The sequence below is a fragment of the Salvelinus namaycush genome, chromosome 31 (genome assembly GCF_016432855.1).
Source record: "Salvelinus namaycush isolate Seneca chromosome 31, SaNama_1.0, whole genome shotgun sequence".
In the NCBI taxonomy this organism is placed as follows: Eukaryota; Metazoa; Chordata; class Actinopteri; order Salmoniformes; family Salmonidae; genus Salvelinus; species Salvelinus namaycush.
Window position 1 is genome coordinate 10,066,055 of NC_052337.1, and position 16,131 is coordinate 10,082,185.

At 45.7% G+C, this 16,131-nt stretch overlaps 1 protein-coding gene across 5 annotated transcripts in view; it reads left to right on the forward strand.

Annotated features, from left to right (window-relative positions):
* Window positions 1–16,131, forward strand: part of LOC120026392 (F-BAR domain only protein 2-like) — a 90,568-nt gene that overhangs the window by 44,363 nt on the left and 30,074 nt on the right. For all 5 annotated transcript variants that reach the window (XM_038971242.1, XM_038971243.1, XM_038971244.1 and 2 more), the window contains exons 8-9: window positions 5,668–5,764; window positions 15,811–15,855. In XM_038971242.1, the coding sequence (XP_038827170.1) occupies window positions 5,668–5,764; window positions 15,811–15,855 (142 nt within the window). The remainder of the gene's footprint in view (window positions 1–5,667; window positions 5,765–15,810; window positions 15,856–16,131) is intronic.

Sequence of the window (16,131 nt, forward strand, 5' to 3'; positions counted from 1 at the left end):
AGATATTGTTCTCTAGAATATTTGTAACAGAACAATATCTGAGATGTTCTAGATGTTTTACTACATGACAACTAAAAAGAAACTCTGCTCCACTGTGTGTAGTGTTGCTGCTGCAGTCCCAGCAGTGTCCACAGGGGGCGCCACATCCCCACTCTGCTCTAAAGCTCCAGTGTTACCATGCATCTGAACAGGAGAAAGACATTGCTGCCTGTCTCTGTCTCAAAGGGTACCCTATTTCCTATAATATGCCCTGGTTTTGACCAGGACCCATAGGGCTTTTTATAGGGTTCCATTTGGGACGCAGCCTGTGGTTTAGTGTTAGCCTGGCTGGGCTTCAGTAAAATAGAGCCTAAAGGTGGGTGAGTGCTCTCCCAAACAGCTGGCAAAGTACGCGCAGGAAGCCCACGTAATGATGAATACCCTTTAAACCAGGCTGTGTGAGCAAGCGAGCACCATTGCCAAGTAGTAGGGAGAGAGGGGGGATACTGCTTCATCAGTTAGACCACAGACACGCAAACTCAGCCCAGACATACACACACACACAGTACACTTAATGTACCAGCACTATAGACTAACACATATACACACTGTCAATATACTGTACACACACTGACATTGCACTGTACACACACGGTCACTTAAAATAATCCATATTGTCCAAACACATCAACACACTTAAATCTGTCTATCCACTTCAAATCAAATGTTATTTGTCACATGCACCGAATACAACAGGTGTAGACCTTACAGTGAAATGCTTACTTACAAACCCTTAACCAACAATGTTTTAAGAAAATACCCCCCCCCCCCCCCCCCCCAAAAAAAGCAAGAGATAAGAATAACAAATAATTAAAGAGCAGCAGTAAATAACAATAGCGGGGCTATATACAGGAAGGTACCGGTACATAGTCAATGTGCGGGGGCACCAGTTTCGAGGTAATATGTCCATGTAGGTAGAGTTATCAAAGTGACTATGCATGGATGATAACAGAGAGTAGCAGCAGCATAGAAGGGGGGGGGGGGGCAATGCAAATAGTCTGGGTAGCCATTTAATTAGCTGCACAGGAGTCTTATAACTTGGGGGTAGAATCTGTTTAGAAACCTCTTGGATCTAGACTTGGCACTCTGGTACCGCTTACCGTGCGTTAGCAGAGAGAACAGTCTGTCGAGGGTGGCTGGAGTCTTTGACAATTTTTAGGGCCTTCCTCTGACACCGCCTGGTATAGAGGTCCTGAATGGCAAGAAGCTTGGACCCAGTGATGTACTGGGCTGTACGCACTACCCTCTGTAGCGCCTTGCGGTCAGAGGCCGAGCAGTTCCCATACCAGGCAGTGATGCAAGCCGTCAGGATGCTCTCAATGGTGCAGCTGTAAAACGTTTTGAGGATCTGAGGACTCATGCCAAATCATGCCTCTCCTGAGGGGGAATAGGTTTTGTCGTTCCCTCTTCACGACTGTTTTGGTGTGCTTGGAGCATGTTAGTTTGTTGGTGATGTAAACGCCAAGGAACTTGAAGCTCTCAACCTGTTCCACTACAGCCCCGTCGATGAGAATGGGTGCATGCTCGGTCCTCCTTTTCCTGTAGTCCACAATCATCTCCTTTGTTTTGATCATGTTGATGGAGAGGTTGATGTCCTTGCACCACACGGTCACGTCTCTGACCTCCAACCTATAGGCTGTTTCATCGCTGTCGGTGATCAGGCCTACCACTGTTGCGTCATCAGCAAACTTAATGATGGAGTTGGAGTTGTGCCTGGCCGTGCAGTCATGAGTGAACAGGGAGTACAGGAGGGAACTGAGCACGCACCTCTGAGGGGCCCCAGTGTTGAGGATCAGCATGGCGGATGTGTTGTTACCTACCCTTACCACCTGAGGTGTTTAGTCCCAGGGTCCTTAACTTAGTGATGAGCTTTGAGGGCACTATGGTGTTGAGCGCTGAGCTGTAGTCAATGAATAGCATTTTCACGTAGGTGTTCCTTTTGTCCAAGTGGGTAAGGGCAGTGTTGAGTGCAATAGAGATCGCATCATCTGTAGATCTGTTGGGGCGGTATGCAAATTGGAGTGGGTCTAGGGTTTCTGGGAATATGGGGTTGATGTGAGCCATGACCAGCCTTTCAAAGCATTTCATGGCTACAGACGTGAGTGCTACGGGTCGGTAGTCATTTAGGCAGGTTACCTTAGTGTTCTTGGGCACAGGGACTATGGTGGTCTGCTTGAAACATGTTGGTATTACAGACTCAATCAGGGAGAGGTTGAAAATGTCAGTGAAGATACTTGCCAGTTAGTCAGCGCATGCTCGGAGTACACGTCCTGGTAATCTGTCTTGTGAATGTTGACCTGTTTAAAGATCTTACTCACATCGGCTGCGGAGAGCATGATCCAACAGTCGTCTGGAACAGCTGATGCTCTCATGCATGTTTCAGTGTTACTTGCCTCAAAGCCAGCATAGAAGTAATTTAGCTCGTCTAGTAGGCTCGTGTCACTGGGCAGCTCGCGGCTGTGCTTCCCTTTGCAGTCTGTAATAGTTTGCAAGCCCTGCCACATCCGACGAGCGTCGGAGCCGGTGTAGTACGATTCGCTCTTAGTCCTGTATTGACACTTTGCCTGTTTGATGTTTCATCTGAGGGCATAGCGGGATTTCTTATAAGCTTCTGGGTTAGAGTCCTGCTCCTTGAAAGCGGCAGCTCAACTCTTTAGCTCAGTGCGAATGTTGCCTGTAATCCATGGCTTCTGGTTGGGGTATGTACCTACAGTCACTGTGGGGATGACGTCAACGATGCACTTATTGATAAAGCCAGTGACTCATGTGGTGTACTCCTCAATGCCATCGTAAGAATCCCGGAACATGTTCCAGTCTGTGATAGCAAAACAGTCCTGTAGTTTAGCATCTGCTTCATCTTACCGCTTTTTTATAGATCGAGTCACTGGTGCTTCCTGCTTTAATTTTAGCTTGTAAGCAGGAATCAGGAGGATAGAGTTATGGTCAGATTTGCCAAATGGAGGGCAAGGGAGAGCTTTGTATGCATCTCTGTGTGGAGTACAGGTGGTCTCGAATTATTTTTCCTCTGGTTGCTCATTTAACATGCTGATAGAAATGAGGTAAAACTGATTTAAGTTTCCCTGCATTAAAGTCCCCGGCCACTAGGAATTCCTCCATTTTCCTGTCTGCTTATGGCAGAATACAGCTCATTAGGTGTGGTTTTAGTGCCAGCCTCAGTCTGTGGTGGAATGTAGACAGCTACGAAAAATACAGATAAACTCTAGGTAGATAGTGTGGTCTACAGCTTATCATGAGATACTCTACCTCATGCGAGCAAAACCATCAAACTGTCTATTCAAACACACACACTCGCTCACATACACTCTCACACACACACAAATTGACACACACATACATATGTTATCCGGCCAGGCAAACAGTCTACCAACATGCGCACATAGCCCCAGTTTGGCTATTGGGCTTTGAAGTGTAGTTTTATGTTAACCTGGGGCTGGGACTGAGGATTGGGTTTAGGTCTGGGTCTAGGACTGGGCCTGGGTCTAGGGTCTAAACAGTGGCGTAGCAGTCCATGGCTCTGCCGTTATCTAGTTAGCCTAGCTCGCTTCTCTCTTGTGTTCTCTCTGCTCTAGTCTGGACATGAATGGAAACCACTAAAGACCACAGCATGAGGGAGGAGAGGAAGTTTAGGGAGAGAGACTTGCATGGGAGTGAGGGAAGAGAACAGGAGGTGTAGAGAGACTGCGTGGGGGAGACGGGAGGAAGGCGGGAAAAGAGAGCGAAGGGAGAAAGATGTGGGGAGAAAGGGGAGAGGGGGGAGGAAGATGGGGAGGAAGACGGGAGGCAGAGGAGAGGGGGAACAGAGGGGGGAAAGAGGAGGAGTGGAAAGGGGGAAAGAGGAGGTGGTGGAGAGGGGGAATGTAAAGAGACTGCATGGAGCCAGAGAGGTTATCTAAATACATTCTGCTCTGAGAGGAGTGTATGGTTGTCTTTAGCTCAGCTGATGAGGCATGGTACTTGTCAACGCCATGATAGTGGGTTTGATTCCTGGGACTACCCGTAGTGCAAAATGTGGATAAAACCATCTTCTAAATGGCATATATTATTATATTCTATTAGAATGTATATAATTTAACTGAAAGTATTATTATTCTGGTTCAAAATCTTTACAACAATATGCCTGCATGCTGTGCAGAGAGTCACTGCAGGTGTGTGTGTGTTTTTGTGCATCTGTGAAAAATCACTGCGGGTTGGAGGGGGGGCTGTTGTGTGTCTGTCTGGGTGTGTGTGAGACACGCAGGCAGGTGATGACATCACAGCACGTTCCCTCACGGCAGCAGGATACAGCAAGCAGCTGGCTGGCTGGCTGCAGCACCTGACAGATTACGTGTGCTGGAGTGACCATTCTACCTTGCCACGGCAACCCACGCCCAACCCCCATCCCCCCGCGAGGCGGAGGGGGTTAATGCGCCCTGCTGGAGGGGTCATGGGGGGAGCGGCCACAGTGTGTGTTTTTATGATAGTGAGTGGACATACGCTGTTGTGTTTACAGTATCACGCACATCTGAATCGTTTGGCGAGATGGCACAGCCAGTCAGTCCCTGTTTGTCATTTATCTGGTCCCTCTCCCCCGACACACACACTCACACTCTGACACACACGCCACTAACATCCAAAGTAAACAAACAAACACTATCCTTCCCGTGATAGCATCCAGAGGGCATCAGGAGGCCACTCTGTCCACAACAATAAAACCATACCATTATGTAAGCCAGTCTCCACAGGCCTTAGAGACACGTTGTACAGAGAATAGTTTTATACAAGAGTTGTAATTAACTGCTGGGTAGTCCAGTCCTTTGGGGGCTCCTGAGTGGCGCAGTGGTCTAAGGCACTGCATCTCAGTGCTAGAGGCGTCACTACAGACCCTGGTTTGATTCCAGGCTGTATCACAACAGGCTGTGATTGGGAGTCCCATAGGGCGGCGCACAATTGGCCCAGCGTCGTCCGGGTTTGGCCGGGGTAGGCCGTCATTGTAAATAAGAATTTGTTCTTAACTGACTTTCCAAGTTAAATAAAGGTTAAATCACATTTTTAGAGGGAGTATATAGTGAAAAGCACAAAGCCATATTGCATTTGTCAATCCTCCTGAGTATTCTAAAAACGAGGCACCCAGAGAGCAGTCCCCAAGGACATGAGCTGTCACTCTCACAAGCTATCACACACACACACAGCAGATACACACACACACACACACACACACACACTGCCCCATGTTTTAATCACAGAAGTACCTCCCAGTGGTCCTACCACATTGTGAGCCCTCAATGGACTCAATGACTGTTCAGCAGCTCAGCCCAGCCCAGTGACTGTCAGACCAGCCCACAGCACCAGAGTGAAGGGAGAGAGCCTTAGGAACACCAGTTAAAGTGTGTCTGATTCCAAGTGTCTGCCACTCTGCCATCAGTTCTTCTTTCTTTAATGTAATCCATTCTGATGCCTCACTGTACTGATGCCGGACCTGGGTCAAATACGTCAGAATGCTTGAGCTGCGCTTGATTTACAGCAGTATACCCTGTACAATGGAACCAATGGAATCATCCCAAAAGTGCAACTCCAAGTTAAACGAAGCGCACCTAATGACCCTGTGTGTTTGTTGTTGTCCCTCTGCAGGTCCGTATAGAGTTTGAGAGGAACATGGAGAACACCTCTGTGGAGGGCTTGATACAGAAACTGGCTGACAGTAAAGGAACGGGCAAAGAGAGACCAGGTAAGATTTCCCCATACGCACAGCCTGAATCTGACTGAAGATCAGTGGTTACTTAGGGTAACTTTTACAGTATACCTACTCCTTCAACGTGGCTGAATCTGACCCTGTATCAGTGGTTACTTAGGCGCAACTTCCTTTAAAGTGACTTCCTGTCTTTAAGATGGGGACAGGCCTATAAGAGAGATTTAGCCAATGAGAGAGCAGTAACAAAAGGTGGTAGAAGGCCATCAGACTCAGTAGCTGTAAAGGTAGGCAGGTCAGGCCGGACATTCCAGTTAGCATGTGACACCATGCAGGCCAGTACAGGGTCAGGGCGGCTTTGCTTTACGCACGCACACACGCATACACACTCACGCGCATACACATACACACACAAGCATACACACACACAAACACACTCTTTGCTGTGTTTAGGCTACAGACTGAACTAAGCAGCCAGAAGCGAGCTCTTTTGGGGATCAAGAGCTCAACAGTGACTCTGTGTAAACTATGACATGCTACGGTAAGCAAGGGAAATCTTACAATATAATGTTTTCCATTGTGGCTTTCCCAGGGGCTTGCACCCATCACATCAGGTAGGCGACACAAAGGGGTGTGTTTGTGTGTATACAAACGGTGACCCCTGACCACTGTGTCCAGATGGGCGTCTGAACAGCGCCGGCCTTCATTTGTTTTGACAGCAGAATTAATTGAGGGCTGAAAGCAGTTGTAGAATTCCTACCCGTATCAAGCTGTTCATTAGAGATCTCACCGCGGCCGAGGCCGTGTCAGAAAAATAACCTGCCTGTCCCTTGATGAAATAGCTGAACGGATGGCTGATCCTGTGCCTTTCGAGAGAGAGGTTGAATAAACAGTCGACCACGGAAACAATCTGAAAGTGACACGCTGCTAGGCGGGGGGGTTCGTAGTGTTCACTGATATCCAGCTGAGCTGTCAACTGGCGGCGAGCCAGACACGCAAAACCCCTCTTCCTCTCTTTCCCGCTCCGAGCTCCATGTGAAGCATATGCAATTTAAAAAGCCATCCTCCACTCATGCGTGACTGCATGCTTCCCTCACAGAGAGAGGAATAAGATAAAAGAAACCTCTACATCAACAAAGTCATCTGTCTGTTTATGAAATGTTGAAACAGATCCTAATGCCAACTGTGCAGATTTAGGTAAGATTGGCGTGTCTGGTGTAGGTTTTTTGCTGTAGTCAGTGTGTGTAAATATTGTCAGATGTAGGATGCTGTCAGCGAAAGGTTCCTGCCCTGTGCTTAAATTTGTTGGCCGTTTTGGTCAGTCATCATGTGGAGGCGCCGAAGTATGGTCTTCAGACATTATTATTCAAATATGTTTATTATTATTGTCTTAGAATTGGTGATTATGGGTATTTGGCAACACCAGCAACTGCTGATTACTGTGGGAGGTTATGGTTGCCTCTTCACTTAGTTAACTATACCTGCTTGTTGTCAATGCTGTGTGGATTAGGGAGCAGTGGGTAGGTCTCTCTCTCTTGATCTCTCTCGCTCTATCTCGTTCTCTCTCGTGAACTAGTTATTTGATGAGCGTGGAATTTTAGTTTTAATTGGAATGGAACGCGCACACACAAACAGCAGTCACATCAGTGTGTGTTCGCCGGCGGTGAAGAGCTAACCGGAGAGGCCCTGATATTGCACAGTAGATTGGTGTACTTTATCGACGTCACTTGGCGTGATGCGTGCCTCTCGTGACTTACCGCTTCCCTGAGCTTCTCCAAGCGCTGCGCATGTCGAACGATGCATTTTGCCCACAACTGACATTGTCTGGGGAAGGCTGCATCGAACTGCTGTTGCCATATACACTGGACTAATATATCATTAGCTTTGTTTTTTCAGGTCAAGACATTTTAGTGCCATGGGACTGGCCTACCCTCTCTTCTCTTCCTCCGTGGTCTGCCATAGGGTAGTAAATAAAGACGTCGTCTCCTGATAGTGCATTAGCTTTTAAGAAGATAAACGCTCAAAGGGGAACTTGGAACCGATCTGTGTTGTGATGAATAAGCTGTGTATTCACAGAACCCCTACATTTCTATATCAACAGACAGATTCAATAACGTAGTTAACAAAATATCATTTATTCCATGTATTATAGACGATGCCACTCTAACCTTTTATTCAGAGGAATTTATTTATTTATTACTCATTGATTATTCCTCTATTTTTATGTTTTCACTTAAAACAAAGTAAAAGTCCTAATTTCACACTCATCGTCTTACAGTGGTGGGACGTCAGGGCCAGCAAGGCCTTCTCTGCTGGCCTAAACATCATCAGAATATAATTTTTTTTTTTTTATATTTTCCCACAAATATGTATTAAATTATTCCCCAGAGTAAGAGTTATACTCTTCATTTCATAGCTTTCCTCTTGGTTGCCCAGGTTGAGATTTGGAGGGCTGGTCTTTACGTTAGATCTTTTATCCAATCATATTCAGCCATCATGTGTTGCCAGGGGTCTAAAATCTGCCCTCAGGCCTTCAGAATCAACAGTGCGGGCACTTGTAGCTTAAAGTGAATGGAAATGAAAATTTAGTGTCAACCAATCAGCTTTAGAGTTGGCTATTGTACGCCTGCTGGCTGGCTCCAGTGTTACACAGGAGCCAGCTAGCAGGCGTAGTGCGTGCACGTCTTTTGATTGGATTACCAATATTGAGAGGCAGGTCCTATGGGCAGGTCTATGCAGATCTAGGAAACTGAATTTGATAAACGAATTAATTCGCGTACTACTAAGCTGTTTTTTCAACCCACAATGGCGGAAGGAGGAGAAGATATCGATTTGGTCGAGGATATAATTATAACGCCATTCTCAAGACGAACTTTTCAAGAAAAGTTAGACATTGTAAGGAGAGGTCGCCCGATGCCGAACTACGAGCGCTATCAATGGCTCACAGGCTCCGAGAAGCACTGCAAACTGTACTGCTGGGAATGCCTATTATTTGCAAGTGATCGATTTGGTGTTTGGAGCCACACTGGCTTTGCAAACTTGAGTTGTCTAACCAAGACAGCAACGAGACACTGAAGTACGGCTGGGCACTTACAAGCAATGGTGCTTTTGAAAACTTTTGGGGACACCGGAGTGGATCTACAGTTCAACGAACAAACGCGCAGGGCAACGGAGCTGCACAATGAAAAGGTGAAGGGAAATATTGAAAAGACTCATTGATTGTGTCATGTTTTTGGGTAAACACTGTTGAAATGTCAATTTGTCAATTTCAAGGTGACGCAACGCCTGGTTATACTGCGTTTCTGTCTAAATGTATAGTGTCTAGAGCCATGGCATCATAATGATGGTAATAAGAGGTGGATTAATTCGGGTGGGACTGTGTAGGACCTCACTGAAGGCCCAGGCCCCAGGCCCACGGCACGCCACTGTCGTCTTACTATCTTTACTTATAATAACCATAAGACAATAGCTTTTCAAACCGTTGACTCTAAAATCATATGGAGTCCATTGATTGACACGCATATTCATCCTGAGTGTTGCTCTTGGTTTTTCCGCTACTTTTTCAATAGCGTGTTTGTATATGTGTTTGCGTGTGTGGGATAATGCATATCCAACCCTATGAAAACCCCTCGTTAATGTTTTCTCCAGACGCTCTCGAAGCGAGGCATTCCAAGTGCAAGAGCTCGGAGGTAAATATGTAGAATTGATGAACATTAAATTAAGCGTGATCTTTGTTGTTTTTCTTTAGGTTCTTTTTCAATATCTATATAAATAATTGTTGTTGTTGTGAAAATCAGAGTCTGGTTCGGCTCCAGATTAGATCAAGGTCATTCCTCCCAGCAGATTTGGCAATTTGTTGTTTTTAAAACATATCTATTTATTAAATGATCATTATGCATTATCATTGTGTTGGTAAGATTGAGATGGCACCAGCTCACAAGCTCTGTGTGTTTACTCAGATTGTAGTGTAGCCTAGTGTGTGTGTTTTTACTCAGTGTGTGTGTTTTTACTCAGTGTGTGTGTTTTTACTCAGTGTGTGTGTTTTTACTCAGTGTGTGTGTGTGTTTTTACTCAGTGTGTGTGTGTGTTTTTACTCAGTGTGTGTGTGTGTTTTTACTCAGTGTGTGTGTTTTTACTCAGTGTGTGTGTGTGTGTTTTTACTCAGTGTGTGTGTTTTTACTCAGTGTGTGTGTTTTTACTCAGTGTGTGTGTTTTTACTCAGTGTGTGTGTTTTTACTCAGTGTGTGTGTGTTTTTACTCAGTGTGTGTGTGTTTTTACTCAGTGTGTGTGTGTTTTTACTCAGTGTGTGTGTGTGTGTGTTTTTACTCAGTGTGTGTGTGTGTGTTTTTACTCAGTGTGTGTGTGTGTGTGTTTTTACTCAGTGTGTGTGTGTGTTTTTACTCAGTGTGTGTGTGTGTGTGTTTTTACTCAGTGTGTGTGTGTGTGTGTTTTTACTCAGTGTGTGTGTTTTTACTCAGTGTGTGTGTTTTTACTCAGTGTGTGTGTGTGTGTTTTTACTCAGTGTGTGTGTGTGTGTTTTTACTCAGTGTGTGTGTGTGTGTTTTTACTCAGTGTGTGTGTGTGTGTGTTTTTACTCAGTGTGTGTGTGTGTGTTTTTACTCAGTGTGTGTGTGTGTGTGTTTTTACTCAGTGTGTGTGTGTGTGTGTTTTTACTCAGTGTGTGTTTTTACTCAGTGTGTGTGTTTTTACTCAGTGTGTGTGTTTTTACTCAGTGTGTGTGTTTTTACTCAGTGTGTGTGTGTGTTTTTACTCAGTGTGTGTGTTTTTACTCAGTGTGTGTGTGTGTTTTTACTCAGTGTGTGTGTGTGTGTTTTTACTCAGTGTGTGTGTGTGTGTTTTTACTCAGTGTGTGTGTGTGTGTTTTTACTCAGTGTGTGTGTGTGTGTTTTTACTCAGTGTGTGTGTGTGTGTTTTTACTCAGTGTGTGTGTGTGTGTTTTTACTCAGTGTGTGTGTGTGTGTGTTTTTACTCAGTGTGTGTGTGTGTGTGTTTTTACTCAGTGTGTGTGTGTGTGTTTTTACTCAGTGTGTGTGTGTGTGTTTTTACTCAGTGTGTGTGTGTGTGTTTTTACTCAGTGTGTGTGTGTGTGTTTTTACTCAGTGTGTGTGTGTGTGTTTTTACTCAGTGTGTGTGTGTGTGTTTTTACTCAGTGTGTGTGTGTGTGTTTTTACTCAGTGTGTGTGTGTGTGTTTTTACTCAGTGTGTGTTTTACTCAGTGTGTGTTTTTACTCAGTGTGTGTGTTTTTACTCAGTGTGTGTGTTTTTACTCAGTGTGTGTGTTTTTACTCAGTGTGTGTGTTTTTACTCAGTGTGTGTGTGTGTGTGTGTGTGTGTTTTTACTCAGTGTGTGTGTGTGTGTTTTTACTCAGTGTGTGTGTGTGTGTTTTTACTCAGTGTGTGTGTGTGTGTTTTTACTCAGTGTGTGTGTGTGTGTTTTTACTCAGTGTGTGTGTGTGTGTTTTTACTCAGTGTGTGTGTGTGTGTTTTTACTCAGTGTGTGTGTGTGTGTTTTTACTCAGTGTGTGTGTGTGTGTTTTTACTCAGTGTGTGTGTGTGTGTTTTTACTCAGTGTGTGTGTGTTTTTACTCAGTGTGTGTGTGTGTGTTTTTACTCAGTGTGTGTGTGTGTGTTTTTACTCAGTGTGTGTGTGTGTGTTTTTACTCAGTGTGTGTGTGTGTGTTTTTACTCAGTGTGTGTGTGTGTGTTTTTACTCAGTGTGTGTGTGTGTGTTTTTACTCAGTGTGTGTGTGTGTGTTTTACTCAGTGTGTGTGTGTGTGTTTTTACTCAGTGTGTGTGTGTGTGTTTTTACTCAGTGTGTGTGTGTGTGTTTTTACTCAGTGTGTGTGTGTGTGTTTTTACTCAGTGTGTGTGTGTGTGTTTTTACTCAGTGTGTGTGTGTGTTTTTACTCAGTGTGTGTGTGTGTTTTACTCAGTGTGTGTGTGTTTTTACTCAGTGTGTGTGTGTGTGTGTTTTTACTCAGTGTGTGTGTGTGTGTGTTTTTACTCAGTGTGTGTGTGTGTGTGTTTTTACTCTGTGTGTGTGTGTTTTTACTCTGTGTGTGTGTGTTTTTACTCTGTGTTTTTACTCAGTGTGTGTGTGTGTTTTTACTCAGTGTGTGTGTGTGTGTTTTTACTCAGTGTGTGTGTGTGTGTTTTTACTCAGTGTGTGTGTGTGTGTGTTTTTACTCAGTGTGTGTGTGTGTGTGTGTTTTTACTCTGTGTTTTTACTCAGTGTGTGTGTGTGTGTTTTTACTCAGTGTGTGTGTGTGTTTTTACTCAGTGTGTGTGTGTGTGTGTGTGTGTGTGTGTTTTTACTCAGTGTGTGTGTGTGTGTGTGTGTGTGTGTTTTTACTCAGTGTGTGTGTGTGTGTTTTTACTCAGTGTGTGTGTTTTTACTCAGTGTGTGTGTGTGTTTTTACTCAGTGTGTGTGTGTGTTTTTACTCAGTGTGTGTGTGTGTTTTTACTCAGTGTGTGTGTGTGTTTTTACTCAGTGTGTGTGTGTGTGTTTTTACTCAGTGTGTGTGTGTGTGTTTTTACTCAGTGTGTGTGTGTGTGTTTTTATTCAGTGTGTGTGTGTGGCCTTATGAGCCATTCTGTGTGTACTAAAGGGCAGGTCAGTGGGTTCTGTCTGGCCACCTGGCATAGTTTGCATGCCAGGTGCCATTTTAGTTGATTGGTTGTTTTAGAGTGGTTTGGTCTCTGTTGTGCAGGTTTACAGTAGGCCTATGTAGAACTTAAATTATGTCTTCGAGATCTGTGTCTGTCCATGAGAAAGTGTGTGTGTGAGAGAGGGAGAGAAAGTGACTGAGGAATAGTGTGTGTGTGGAGCATGCTGTAGTGTGTGTGTGTGTGTGAGAGAGAGAGAGAAAGTGACTGAGGAATAGTGTGTGTGTGTGGAGCATGCTGTAGTGTGTGTGTGGAGCATGCTGTAGTGTGTGTGTGTGGAGCATGCTGTAGTGTGTGTGTGTGTGTGTGTGTGTGTGTGGAGCATGCTGTAGTGTATGTGTCCATGAGGGATATGAATGTCTGCTGTAGTATTTGCCCTGGTTCAGGGTAGAGAGTCACATCTTGCTGATGGCTACCAGACACTGTGTTGACTCTGCCATTGACCCTGTCTACCCTCTGGGTTCAGCAGAGAACACTTAGTTTAACGTGTGTGTGCCAAGCTGGACCCTCTGTTCCTGCCAAGCCGTGCGAGTGTGCTTGTTGGTGTGTGTGATGATGGGTTGTGTGAGTGTGCTTGTTGGTGTGTGTGATGATGGGTTGTGTGTGTGTGATGATGGGTTGTGTGTGTGTGTGTGATGATGGGTTGTGTGTGTGTGTGATGATGGGTTGTGTGTGTGTGATGATGGGTTGTGTGTGTGTGTGATGATGGGTTGTGTGTGTGTGTGTGATGATGGGTTGTGTGTGTGTGTGATGATGGGTTGTGTGTGTGTGTGTGATGATGGGTTGTGTGTGTGTGTGTGTGTGATGATGGGTTGTGTGATGATGGGTTGTGTGTGTGTGTGTGTGTGTGATGATGGGTTGTGTGTGTGTGATGGGTTGTGTGTGTGTGTGTGTGTGTGTGTGTGTGTGATGATGGGTTGTGTGTGTGTGTGTGTGTGATGATGGGTTGTGTGTGTGTGTGTGTGTGTGTGTGTGATGATGGGTTGTGTGTGTGTGCGATGATGGGTTGTGTGTGTGTGTGTGTGTGCGATGATGGGTTGTGTGTGTGTGCGATGATGGGTTGTGTGTGTGTGTGATGATGGGTTGTGTGTGTGTGATGATGATGGGTTGTGTGTGTGTGATGATGATGGGTTGTGTGTGTGTGATGATGATGGGTTGTGTGTGTGTGATGATGATGGGTTGTGTGTGTGTGATGATGATGGGTTGTGTGTGTGATGATGGGTTGTGTGTGTGTGTGTGATGATGGGTTGTGTGTGTGATGATGGGTTGTGTGTGTGTGTGATGATGGGTTGTGTGTGTGTGTGATGATGGGTTGTGTGTGTGTGATGATGGGTTGTGTGTGTGTGTGTGTGTGATGATGGGTTGTGTGTGTGTGTGTGTGATGATGGGTTGTGTGTGTGTGTGTGATGATGGGTTGTGTGTGTGTGTGTGTGTGTGATGATGGGTTGTGTGTGTGTGTGTGATGATGGGGTGTGTGTGTGTGTGTGTGATGATGGGTTGTGTGTGTGTGTGTGATGATGGGTTGTGTGTGTGTGTGTGTGTGTGTGTGTGTGTGTGTGTGTGTGTGTGTGTGTGATGATGGGTTGTGTGTGTGTGTGTGATGATGGGTTGTGTGTGTGTGTGTGATGATGGGTTGTGTGTGTGTGTGTGATGATGGGTTGTGTGTGTGTGTGATGATGGGTTGTGTGTGTGTGATGATGGGTTGTGTGTGTGTGATGATGGGTTGTGTGTGTGTGTGTGTGTGTGATGATGGGGTGTGTGTGTGATGATGGGGTGTGTGTGTGTGTGTGTGATGATGGGGTGTGTGTGTGTGTGATGATGGGGTGTGTGTGTGTGTGTGTGTGTGTGATGATGGGGTGTGTGTGTGTGTGTGTGATGATGGGTTGTGTGTGTGTGTGTGTGATGATGGGGTGTGTGTGTGTGTGTGTGATGATGGGGTGTGTGTGTGTGTGTGTGTGTGTGTGTGATGATGGGGTGTGTGTGTGTGTGATGATGGGGTGTGTGTGTGTGTGATGATGGGTTGTGTGTGTGTGTGATGATGGGTTGTGTGTGTGTGTGTGATGATGGGTTGTGTGTGTGTGTGTGTGATGATGGGTTGTGTGATGATGGGTTGTGTGTGTGTGTGTGTGTGTGATGATGGGTTGTGTGTGTGTGATGATGGGTTGTGTGTGTGTGTGTGTGTGTGTGTGTGTGTGTGTGTGTGATGATGGGTTGTGTGTGTGTGTGTGTGTGTGCGATGATGGGTTGTGTGTGTGTGTGTGTGTGTGCGATGATGGGTTGTGTGTGTGTGCGATGATGGGTTGTGTGTGTGTGCGATGATGGGTTGTGTGTGTGTGCGATGATGGGTTGTGTGTGTGTGTGATGATGGGTTGTGTGTGTGTGATGATGATGGGTTGTGTGTGTGTGATGATGATGGGTTGTGTGTGTGTGATGATGATGGGTTGTGTGTGTGTGATGATGATGGGTTGTGTGTGTGTGATGATGATGGGTTGTGTGTGTGTGATGATGATGGGTTGTGTGTGTGTGTGTGATGATGGGTTGTGTGTGTGTGTGTGATGATGGGTTGTGTGTGTGTGTGATGATGGGTTGTGTGTGTGTGTGATGATGGGTTGTGTGTGTGTGATGATGGGTTGTGTGTGTGTGATGATGGGTTGTGTGTGTGTGATGATGGGTTGTGTGTGTGTGTGTGTGTGTGTGATGATGGGTTGTGTGTGTGTGTGTGTGATGATGGGTTGTGTGTGTGTGTGTGTGTGTGTGTGTGTGTGTGTGTGATGATGGGTTGTGTGTGTGTGTGATGATGGGTTGTGTGTGTGTGTGTGATGATGGGTTGTGTGTGTGTGATGATGGGTTGTGTGTGTGTGTGTGTGTGTGTGTGTGTGTGATGATGGGGTGTGTGTGTGTGTGATGATGGGGTGTGTGTGTGTGTGTGTGTGTGTGTGATGATGGGGTGTGTGTGTGTGTGTGTGATGATGGGTTGTGTGTGTGTGTGTGATGATGGGGTGGGTGTGTGTGTGTGTGATGATGGGGTGTGTGTGTGTGTGTGATGATGGGGTGTGTGTGTGTGTGTGTGTGTGTGTGATGATGGGGTGTGTGTGTGTGTGATGATGGGGTGTGTGTGTGTGTGATGATGGGGTGTGTGTGTGTGATGATGGGGTGTGTGTGTGTGATGATGGGGTGTGTGTGTGTGTGTGTGTGTGTGATGATGATGGGGTGTGTGTGTGTGTGTGTGTGTGATGATGGGGTGTGTGTGTGTGTGTGTGATGATGGGGTGTGTGTGTGTGTGTGATGATGGGGTGTGTGTGTGTGTGTGATGATGGGGTGTGTGTGTGCGATGCGTTTAGGGCGCTGCCAGCAAATGCCAAATGAACCTAAATGAGTGTTTTCTGTCTTATCAGATCCTATTGACTTTGAAGAATGCAACACTGCCATCGCCACTGAAGGTAAGTCTCTCTCACACACACACACACACACACACACACACACACACACACACACACACACACACACACACACACACACACACACGCCGTGCTTGTGCCCTTCTTTTCTATAGTTTATTCCCTCAATGAAAAACAGAAAACAGTGTGAAATTTCGTAAAAGTCAGACTTGATATTTTTCACACCTAAATGTGTGGGAACATTTTAAGTCAATGTTTTAAGTTGTCTGGCCACTTCTCCAGCTCTGCTGCAGAACATCTAAAGAAGTACGAGTGTTT